Source organism: Argopecten irradians, chromosome 6, assembly GCF_041381155.1.
Source record: "Argopecten irradians isolate NY chromosome 6, Ai_NY, whole genome shotgun sequence".
Classification (NCBI taxonomy): Eukaryota; Metazoa; Mollusca; class Bivalvia; order Pectinida; family Pectinidae; genus Argopecten; species Argopecten irradians.
This window is the reverse complement of record NC_091139.1, coordinates 12,529,196-12,540,807: the sequence shown is the minus strand read 5'-3', so window position 1 is coordinate 12,540,807 and position 11,612 is coordinate 12,529,196. Positions and strand designations below refer to the sequence as shown.

Sequence of the window (11,612 nt, the reverse complement as noted above, 5' to 3'; positions counted from 1 at the left end):
CATCTTCATTCTGTCTAACATTGGTTATCATCAGTATGTAAAATCGCGTTAGGTCCATCCATGTATCTCACCAGTCAATAGAAGGCTTATCGGCTTGTTTAGATGTATAGTAATATTTACATTTATGATTTAAAGATTACCACATATGTATCGTGTATTCAGGTATTATCTCCTATAAATATATCAACCATGATTAATAATGCAAGAATTCTCTGAAATATTTTGTTAAATGTTTTCGTTTTCGTTTGATCCTGTTTCTTCTCGTTGTTTTCGTCTGTGTTACCTCTAACTCCAAACGCTCTATTTAAATCATATTGTCTTGTTCACCTTAATTGTATTTAGTTCCGTGTTTTCTTGCATGTCTACCAACGTTTCATTATTTAATAATACTTAAACCTCAAAGTGTGTTGTATTAATTCCCTGAACACAACTTCTGATTGTATACTTTGTAGATCAGCTATACAGACAAAGATGATTCATTGATCTTTCGATCACAGATGACCAATAAGTGCAGCCGAAGCTAATCTAAATAAATCAATTCGTTGCGATGTGCTGTTAAGTAAAACTATAAGTAAATCTCAAAGGCACAGAGAGGTGAAGGTATTGTTTTGTCTTTGGAATATTTCGTAGAAATAGATTAGTCGATAAATACCATGATATAACTCAAACCAGAGTCGTATCTGAATGTATTGGATTTAAATGAGATAATTAAGCAATCTTATAAAAATTAGAGGTAATTCATAGAATTGCATTTTGTTATGCATTAAACGGATATTAAAAAAACCACTATAGGCGTATACATATGCAATAGTATAGAAATTGATTTATACATATTTGTCTCATTGCGCATTTCACGTTACTACACAATAGAATATGGTAAATTTGTTTTGGCGGTATTGTCCTAGCAAATACTTTATCTAGTCCTCTTATGATTTTCAGGGTCGTTTCAAACTACACTAGTACAAAAGGATGGACGATTATTAGTTTTGGTATTTTGACTGCAATGAAAATTCAGCATTGTTAACGTTATTTGGCTTTCAGAGGATCAACTTATACTACTGAAGGTTTCCTCCTACAAATACTGACCATGTTTCATTAGGTTGAAATTTTTTCAACTGTAAAGTTGCTGAAGCCTCGACACTCTGTAAATACCCAAAGAAAAATATGATAAACATGTAGATTTTTTTCAGTATTTTTATATAATATTTTAGCTTTGTAGAAATTTTACAATAATTTAAATAGTCATAACAAATACCACATTCATTGCGATAACGTAGCTCTCACTCTAACAGACGCATGCACACCTCTACCACACACCCTCGCACCAGCAGCCATTACACGTGCTGTTGCTGCGAGCCCGAAAGGTTTCTACACACTATGGCAATATATCAACTACAAATGTTTGTGAAGCCATTTGTATCGTCTCGTCAGTGTTCAAGTTTTTTTTCCAAAACATCTTCCTTAAATGACTGAAGCTGTTAAACTTTGGAAAAACAATTTTGCCTTTCCGCGTTGGATTTTATTTGTGTCCTTAGATTTCCTGGTAAAAGGAAACACCACCACATACCAGACGAACCTGCCTTCGTCATTGAACACATACATCTCTGCTAGCACGATATGTGTGTAGACACATGTATACATTCTTGCTAGCACGATACGTTTGTGAACATGTACATCACGATGTGCATATGGACACATACATTCTCGCTAGCACGATATGCATGTGGACACAAACTTCACTGCTAACACGATATGGGTGTGAAAACAAACATTTCTGCTAGCACGATATGGGTGTGAACACAAACATCGCTGCTAGCACGATATGCCTGTGAACACAAACATCACTGCTAGCACGATATGCCTGTGGACACAAGCATCACTGTTAGCACGATATGCGTGTGAACAGAAACATCACTGCTAGCACGATATGCCTGTGAACACAAACATCACTGCTAGCACGATATGCCTGTGGACACAAACATCACTGTTAGCACGATATGCCTGTGAACACAAACATCACTGTTAGCACGATATGCCTGTGAATAAAAACATCACTGTTAGCACGATATGCCTGTGAACACAAACATCACTGTTAGCACGATATGCCTGTGGACATTGAAAGGTTACCCTTCCCTTACACACACTTGTCATGCTATTTGCTTGAAAGTTTGTCGCCACGGAGTAACACGGAATGTCAACGGAACCGACAGTAGCTAGTCCAATAACAACGATAAATGCAATATTATAATAATCAATAATATATCACAACACGTTAGCACGGGTCCGTGTCTGAAAATCATTGCACGCATCCATATCACGTCACCGCCCGTGCACAAGTCCTGTCTTGACGGGCGGTATATATATGTACTGGCTACACAACTTTACCCCTCCCGCCCCTCGCTGGATTTCATAACATACATAATAAATATCTGACTCTGGCTAACACCCACAGGCCGGAGAGTCAGATCGGCCTGTCTAAGTAACAACAAGTGGAACTTCCGACAGAACAAGTATCTCTGCCAATAATAATCCACGTTGGGCTGCGGCACCATTGTATCACAGTTGGCGCATGCGCAAGAACACATCTCTGTCACGGGTAAATAACTATAAATATCACACAGCTCGAGGCCGTCGCCGTCGGTTTTTCCGCTTCCGCTTGTTTCTTGGATTACCACATTCACACCAAACGTTCACATGAAGTTTTTCAAACACCCATACCTCCTCGTATGTGGTGTTTAGTCCCACCGTCGGAACTGGGTTACACCGGTTTGGGTCCATCTTAAACAAGTTGATTGTGTAGCCCTGCTCCACGCACTCATTTAACTTATAATAACACAACTTTGTTAAACATTCCACCGAGTTATAATACTTTGGGAAATAACCTGGCTTAGTTTTATTCCATATCTTTTTCATTTTACATTTCCATGACAAATGGTCCTTCCTTTTCAGTTTCAGTTTTTGTTTCCGCCGTCTACCACTGCGGGGACCCGCTCGCTTATGTCTTACATTTAATTGCATTAATCTTTGGTAATATGTCACATCTTCGTCAAAATCTTCCTCCTCCTCGTCCTCATCCTCCACCATAGCTCGACGTTTTTTCCGTCGCATGAATTTTTTAGAATCTATATACGAGTCCTGTGTTTGAACCGTTCTGTCTTCGTTCAATGTTTTCGAAATTGAATCTATATTCATATCAAAATCGTCCACAGAATCATCGAACTCATCATCGTCCTCGAAATCATCGTCGTCCTCTATAGAACGTTCTCTCATCGTGCTCCTTTTCACGTCCTCTTCATCCATGGCCATCCTCGACTCGTCATACAGTTTACCCATACGATATCGCAGATGTTGTGGGTCCACTGGGCGACAGCGAGGTACGGTGATTTCCGTGATGTTATTAAGTTTTGTCGGGGGAGGACGTTTTCTAGGATAAGCCAATACTGGGCTGGTCAACATCACAAAACAAAGCACGAGGGACAGAAACGCACTGGTTCTCTTTGCCTGTAACAAAACAAAACCCCATTAAAACTCAAGCTTTGATACGTGGATGAACATATATTTTTAGTTTTCAATTTTACGTTTTTGTTAATCAAAATAAATGAGCATTATGAAATATGAAATACAAATAGACACATCATACGTTGATATATAACTTATGTGAATCAGATTTTATACTATCTATTTACGGACAAACTATATCTATTTAGCCTAGATTGAACACACACCATATCAATGCTATTTAATTAGTGGGCTTCCGTAATACATCTAACAAGGGCGAATTACAGCCATTATTGCCCCATTTAACCAATTTGTTTCAGTCGGCATAGCTCGCGCCACCTTTTACGCTAGATTTAGTTCCCTATTGATTTGCTTTATTTGCTATATATAGTCATTTAACTGTTTGGTGCCTGTGGAAATAACCATAAACGTACTGGCTAGGCCGACAGACATACATTCGTATATAGATTATAGTTTTAAAGTTTATGGTACAATCATAGGAACAGAATATCATCAAAATAGCTAAAAGTCTTGCAATTTTATAATTAGGAAGGAAATTATGGCAGTAAGAATCTAACACGTGAAAGCAGTGACCATCGACGAAGCATATTTTAAAGTAATATCCCTCATACAGCCTCCATGAAGCTGTATTTTCCCAACATTGATACCGATCATTGGTTTGTGATGTATTCTGAAAGTGTCGATAGTTAGTCAGGAAGGGGCCAGATACACAGACATGTGGAATAGCTGATATCTATTACAGATAAAAAGGTATTATATATGACGTGTATTAAGTCTGATATTGGTAAACCTTTAAACACAAAATAAATAGCCCCATGGCCTCAACCCGCTCACAGAAGCGAAGCGTACTTGCGAATCCTGAATTGTGTCGACATAAATTACGGAAAATATTTCAAAAGCCGGCTTAGAACAGAACGTTAAAGTATTTTGACTGCACAATAAAACAAAACTTCTTTCTTATAATGACTGCTTAAAATCTTATAATATCGACTTTTAATCCCTTAATAATGACTTTAAGGCGTTATGTTGTAATCTTGTAACAAAGACTTTTTAACTTTCGACATGTATTTAAATCTTAAAAAGTCATTTTTACCATAACGATTTTTTATTGCTCGACTTAAATCAATTTTATCGTTATGGTCTAGTTTGCCTATGTGAGGTATAAGCATGGTATAATTATATCTTAGAGGATGATAAAAATATGTCGTGATGTCATTCAGTGTGGGGTTTGTGATACCCTAGTCTTTTTGTTTACCTACTTTCAAGACAAAATATAAAACAAATATCTATTTCATTTAATTATGCACATTTGCGTTGAAGATGGCATCATTGAAATAAAAACACGCCAAAAAATAATATTATTAAACTTTAAAGGAGGAAATGCTGAATACTTTGTCTTTGAATATGTTCAAACTATCTGGACGTTAATCAAGGTCTCCAGTAAAAAAGATCGTTAATACATAGAACACAAACTTCGTGTAAGCTGTTGTTACTAGTTTGACTACGTCGGTATTGGGTAACACACGAGCTTAAAGTCAGGTCCCAATGACACTCTATCCTTACAGTGTAATTAGACAGGCACTACTGAGACCACGTGTGTGGTGTATAGATGATAATGGTGACGTGGTAATACGACGTTACACCATAATCATAATATAAAATCAAAGTGGTTATTGAAAATACAAGGGAAATATATAGTTTTACTGAGAGTTTAGAACCAATTATGTCAAAGAAATAGAGCCAGGTGTTTCGGCACAGTGAGCGTCCATTTTCTAATAAAAATAATATCTAGGCCAAGTGTAATGCCCTTTAATATATACACCGTACAATTTTTAATCACCAAACTCCTACAACATCGATCATCTATGTTAAGCTATCTAGATACCTTGTCATGACATTGCACTGTTTTACGCATTAATTATCTAATAAGATTTGTATAAGTCATGTGCACCTGTAAAATAAATATTCTGATTTTATCAGTAGTTCACCCGTAACACCCTATAGGCAGGGGTTCCACCTCGTAACTCGTAATGTTATTATGTTCTAAGCTGTATGAATCTATGTCACCATACCAATACATGTCGTAATAGTATTATCAAAATATTGTGTCAATTGTGTTCACCATTGTCAAATATAGATTGTTGATTTGAAGTATATTAATAGATAATCTACTGATCAATTGAACAGCTTAGAACATTTCGTAAGCTAATACCTAGCTAGCTAACTCGTTCTGAAATTAATATCGAATTGTATATTTATAAGATAAAATCATATCATATTAAAAAAGACTAGTGTTTGACTAGAAATAATTGACTACAGAGGTAACATTTTATATTGTACTAAAAATAAAATATTATTATATTATGTTTTGAAACATGTTCAAATTTCATTGTCATATTTTGCCGATCATGATGTTTTCTATAACATTAATAAATGAAGTGTTTGTGACGTTGAACCGCTCGTACATGACGAATTGTTCATACCAAAGGTATACCAATAGTAACGTACATATTTACTTGAAGGTATCCTATATATCAAGGCCTGATTATCATTAGTGAAAAATCAATATACTGTAGCTTGTTTTGTAATTAAACAAGTAGATCAGGTGTTAAGTCAAGGTCATGTGAGGCATGTTGATTTAATTATTCAAATAATGATCCACAATTACTCTTATCGATAGGAGATTTACATGAACTTTAAATGAAAATGTTCGATAATGTACTATTACAAATTCAAAACTCTAATTAAATATCAAGATGTATTATGACGCAAGCAGTCTGTTCATTTCCTCTTCTGTATGACAGATTAGTTGTGATACGGTTTAATGCTCATGGAAACATAAACGGAATGTTATTTTACGTAATTTGTAAAGTCTTTGCTTTTTAATAATGAACTACAATCAGTAGTTGTGTGTGTTACCATTACGTGGTGTCTAGGGTCCATATCGTTCTGCCCGTGCTGTTAAACATCGTACTATCCACACGTGTAACATGTCCTGGAAAGCCACTAACGTATCTATATGGGTAGCACACGATTTCACCGTCGTTATGAAGTAGTTCAGATTAAATACGCCCCCAAATCCGGCGGTGTATAATATAAATATAAGTATGCGTCATCATACTAAAAAGATGGTTTCCCCCAACATACTAGAAATTCTTGGTTAAAAGACAAGATGTCAATACAGTCCTATATATAGTCTCGAGTGTTTGTTGTAGTGACTCCGCTAAAAAAAGCTACCGAAAAAACGTACAAGAGCGAGGCCGACTTTGATGAAGGGTTTTATTTAAATTTGGGTGTTGGTCGATTTAATCATTTTGGTATTTGTAGAGTACTCGATGTTATTGAATGTATGGAATGCTATTTTCACCTGCAGTATTATTCAGCTGTAACACGTTTTAATTTTCCGTCAGGTACGGGCATAGAACAACCTGGAAAACACCTGACTTAAAGGATGATTCAGAATACCTGTACCACTGCCTTCAAACATATATAGTTACACTCACCAGGCTCCATACAGTTGACGTAAAACAATACGCGTGTTTTGAGAATTATTCAAACATATCAGAAACACTAACATCATTATCGGCACATTGAGAGTTCGAATTTTGCTTGTGTTAATGACACCTGGGTATACCTGACAGTGACGTAGCGATACATAAGGCTCAAATATTGAATAACAATTGGCAAACACAATCATCGTAATGTTCTACAGTAGGATTAGGTTGTAAGAGTACACAATCACCCAAAACCGCATTGCTTTGTGAAGTCATACAATCGAAATGTACACTGAGCAAAAACACCAGACACAACAGAAATTTTCAAATTGATACCTAAATGGAAATATCTTTTACATTATAATTCTCAACTAATTCCCTGGTTACATCACCACTTACAATACAGAAATCTTTAATTCATATCGGGAATAAATCAGACAGCTCTGAAAGGCCTTACTCATAATGAGGATATATCGGACAAAACAAAAATCATTTATTCATTCCTGTTTTACAAATACGTCACATCAAAAATCTCTGATTCATGCTTAAAATTACATCAGAAAGAATTGGAATTTGTAATTCATGCTGAGGTCACAAATCAGACCTATCAAAAATCTAATTGACAGACTTCGTTAATTCCATAAGGAACCAGTCCTTAACTGAAGATTTTTTTCTCACTAAAACGTGATGATTTCAAGTAGAATAGAAATAAAGGCTCCTTTTATAAATCTTCTGATCAGTCATTATCTGTGGTTAAATCTGACACAATCGCTAGAATTTAACTTGTTCTGACGACGAAATCCAAACAGGAATTTAACCGTCACTACTTCCTAAAATATCGTAAACCACATAAACCACAATGCTAGCGAGCAGAGACTAAATTCGGGCGCAGGGACTCAGGCGTCATTATCACGGAACCCTTCCTAAGCAGGGAGGGACAGAATCATTCGAGGGAAAACCTGTCAATGGCCACGTGGAGAAACACTAGAACATTCCAAACTAAGGGAGGGACACACTTATAAAGGGATAAATCCAGTCAGCTTCTCATGCCATGAGGAGAACGTCATTCGGGGGGACATTCTCTCAGTCTCTAGCGGGAAAACAAGCAGATGGCGATAGTAACACATTGTTTTCGAAATCAGGGGGAAGGATATTTACATTTCACTGAGAAACTAACAATGTTAGCTCTTTTATGAAAGAGACAAATAATACACGTAATTCAGTACTCTTATTATCTAGTTTTCAATGGCAGGGATTTCGGCTCTGATATGGCTGCAATACAATTTACAAGAAAGTTGTAATTAATGCTTCTTTTTAAACAAAACACCTATTCCGTATCCAGGTTTGTTTTACACTTTTTTCAACTCACTGTAATTACATTAACAAATCAAGAAATGAATATTTACACCCCTTTGTTTGACATTGGTCTTTGTGTGATTGGAAGAACATGTATATGTAATTAATCTTATTAGTATTTTCCAAAAAAAAAGTTTATTAATGTTTTAAACCAAAAGTATTATGAATATTATAGCTTTACGTTCGACATTTATTCAACCTTTTTAAAAGTCACATCTGATTTAATAAAGCACTCCGCAAGATATCGTGAAATTTCAAATGATTTTGGACCCAAAACAATGGTATATTGATAAACATGTTTTCGTAATATCAACTTATATATTTTCATGTGTTTTGTTTACTTATTTATGAATAAATAGTTTTGACAATGAAGTTGACAGCGACCGCCCCGTGCGATGACTTCCCACCACCCTGACTGTTATTTGTTACTTTAGTTTGAACAATATTTTATTCAAGTAAACTATTATTACATACACATATACAAACAAGCTAATTGCTTTTTTGTGACTTTGCTGGGGGTATTCTACTACTAAACCACATCCTGTTCAGACTCTCAACCATCTGTGGCGGGTATTTGTTATAGCCTGATAGCATAACTTAAAACATTTTTCATGTTATTTTGTGAAATCAGCATTATTGCATCCATAACTAAAAAAAGATATAAATTAACGTTCTATTGAAATTAATGTAACAAAATAAATATAAAAAAACTTTAAAAGGGTCACTGAAGGAGATCCCACTTCTAGTGTCTAGATATTGTTAATAGACAAAAAAATGCATTCCACCATCTTCCTTCTCAAAGACGATAAAGGAAAATAGAAGTAAATTATGGGTATTGGTTTTTTGTCTCAACCTATGGGTAGAAATTATACATGGCCACGTCTAGGGGAAACCATAGGGAAAAATGTCAATGTCTAGTAAAACTTAATAAATGCTATAGATTTACACCGTTTCATGAATATGAGAACTGTCTGTAGGTATCTCTGACAGTGTGATACCTAGAAACAAGATTACACATACAATCAGAAGATTTAGCTTGTCAGAATTCGGGTTGTACAGTTTTGTTTAAGTGTGTGTAGGTGAACAGGAAGGAACAAGGAAGTACTACCTTCTACTTGGACCCTCCAATGGCAGAGGACGACAAGGCAATGGACATCAAACATCTCACTAACTTATATCATCGACAAACGTATACCAATTCGTCTTAAAAGATGGTTCGAAACGCTCTACTTTGCAAATAAGCTTCGTGGCATTTCGACATGCCATTTAGTGGATACGTTCAATGTTAGATACCTGCTCTGGTCACTGGCGCCTGCAGATTACTATTTAAAGTTGCTTTAAAAGTACAACGGAATACTTTTTACAACAACTTAATATCGTGATCTGCAAGCGCCTTTGGCTCTGGTCACTGCATTAGCCAAACGCCTGACCTACCTTTACATTTATTCGGGATATAGTGATGAATGCCAATTTGTAAAGACTCCCTAAAAACTTGTCTTTTCTATGACATTTTGGTTTTGATTTTCAATCAAGATTGTCAGTTAGGAATACGTACCTGTGTCACAATCGAAGAAGAAAACATCTCACGACCATTGGTACGGTAACTAGGGCTCCTCACAGATGTGTTAGGTAGGGATGGAATCATATCAGGTAGGGCCGGGGTGTCGGCTCGCCGGTCTCACCCCGGGGACACACGGCCATCACCCCCGGACACGCTCCCTCAGTAATCCACCAAAAAGTTGGTACTATTTCACAAGGTAAGAGGTAAAATCCCGACAGTATGCCTTATTACATCTGAGTGCGGTTTTCCCTGCCTTAGGGCTCCGTCACTTTCTCATTGACAACTTTGGCAATGCTAATAAAACATGGGAACACTAATAATCCAAAGTGAAATAAAACAATATATATCCTTAGAATTCACACCATTTCAGAGTAAATCCGTGTCGTGGCCAACTATCCAGAATTTCATTGAGGTAATCTAGCAGTTTGTCCACTCTTTTAGGTCCAGGTAGATGTCATTCCACGTCACACACGTGTTGTGTGTGCAAGCATACCTGGAAAATAGCAAACAAAATTCTCTATTTATTATAACGATGTCGCCAAACAAGTATAACTGTAAGTGAATGTGATACAAGATTCCAAGCCGGTTGTTTTAAAGTTTTAAGCTAGAAAGTATTTACCAAGTTTCGCAAGAGTTTGACCAGATATGTCTATCAGTCGGACTTGATATAGCGGAGAAGCCCCATAGATTATATAGTGTCCCGTGACTCATAAAGCTTATATAGGAAACGGTTCATCAGCATATCCTAGAATCGATCACATCCGCACTGCCCACTCCCGACCGCGACCAGACTCTGGTCCGCCCAAACGCCTCCGTCCGTGCCCTGTCGCCGGACCAACGCTACTCAATGTGGTAAACTTTTCGTTTTTAGACTAGATATGTAAATTTTGACAGAGAATAACATTTTGTGGTTTGCCATATGGCTCAACAAAATTATCACTTGCTCTGCACTTTCTGTGTAGATAAAAATGATCCTCTGAACCCGCAATGGTTGCGTAAGTAACAATCGTGCCGGTCGTGGCTGAGGGCCTTCGGAGGAACACTTATTGTGGGACACATTCTAACATATTATTTGGCTGCGCAATCATGCGTATTGTATGCTGGTATCGCGTGGTATCTTCTGCATACCAGTCACATTCCTTACCCGTACACGCTTCCATTATCATTACAGACATTATACATATATTTATGTTTTATCACGAATCAAATCTTGAAAATTCTCAAAGTTTTGTATTTGCACCAGTTCATTTTTTGCACTTTATATTAAATACCTGTTGACTGTTTACTTGAGTTTGTCACGACATTTAGTGGATGACATAATTAGCATAAAACAAGAACTTTATGCACGTGCATCTCTATTGTTACACAAAGGATTTAGGACCTTCCCACGTTCACGTGCGACAAAGCGTTAAGCGACAGGCAGAGTGTTGGATATGGTAAAGGTTTTAATTAAAGGTGACACAGACCACAGGTAAGGTATTTTACCTGTTACAGGTGTATGAGAGAGATCAGCAGTCCAGGTGTCAACAAACCCAGGGAGGGGGTAGAATCGCACATACCAACCACTACTGACGTACGACTGGATCTCTCTCAAGTACCTACGCTCGTCTATACACTAAACTTTGGTTTCTAACGAAAGTTTCAATTCTTTTTTAGTTGGGTTTGTTAGCATAACGTCCCGG

General features: G+C 36.7%; 1 protein-coding gene across 5 annotated transcripts in view; it reads right to left on the bottom strand.

The window, feature by feature from the left end:
- Nucleotides 1-1,176: 1,176 nt before the first annotated feature.
- LOC138325015 (uncharacterized) overlaps nt 1,177-11,612 on the bottom strand; it is a 32,561-nt gene continuing 22,125 nt past the window's right edge. For 3 of the 5 annotated variants that reach the window (XM_069270350.1, XM_069270352.1, XM_069270349.1), the window contains exons 2-3: nt 9,925-10,423; nt 1,177-3,501 (exon numbers count right to left, since the gene is read on the bottom strand). In XM_069270350.1, the coding sequence (XP_069126451.1) occupies nt 2,614-3,501; nt 9,925-10,014 (978 nt within the window). In that variant the 5' untranslated portion in view covers nt 10,015-10,423 and the 3' untranslated portion in view covers nt 1,177-2,613. Of the gene's footprint in view, nt 3,502-6,438; nt 6,582-9,924; nt 10,424-10,549; nt 11,041-11,612 lie in introns of those variants that run through there. The other 2 variants (XM_069270351.1, XM_069270353.1) reach the window with 2 other exon arrangements.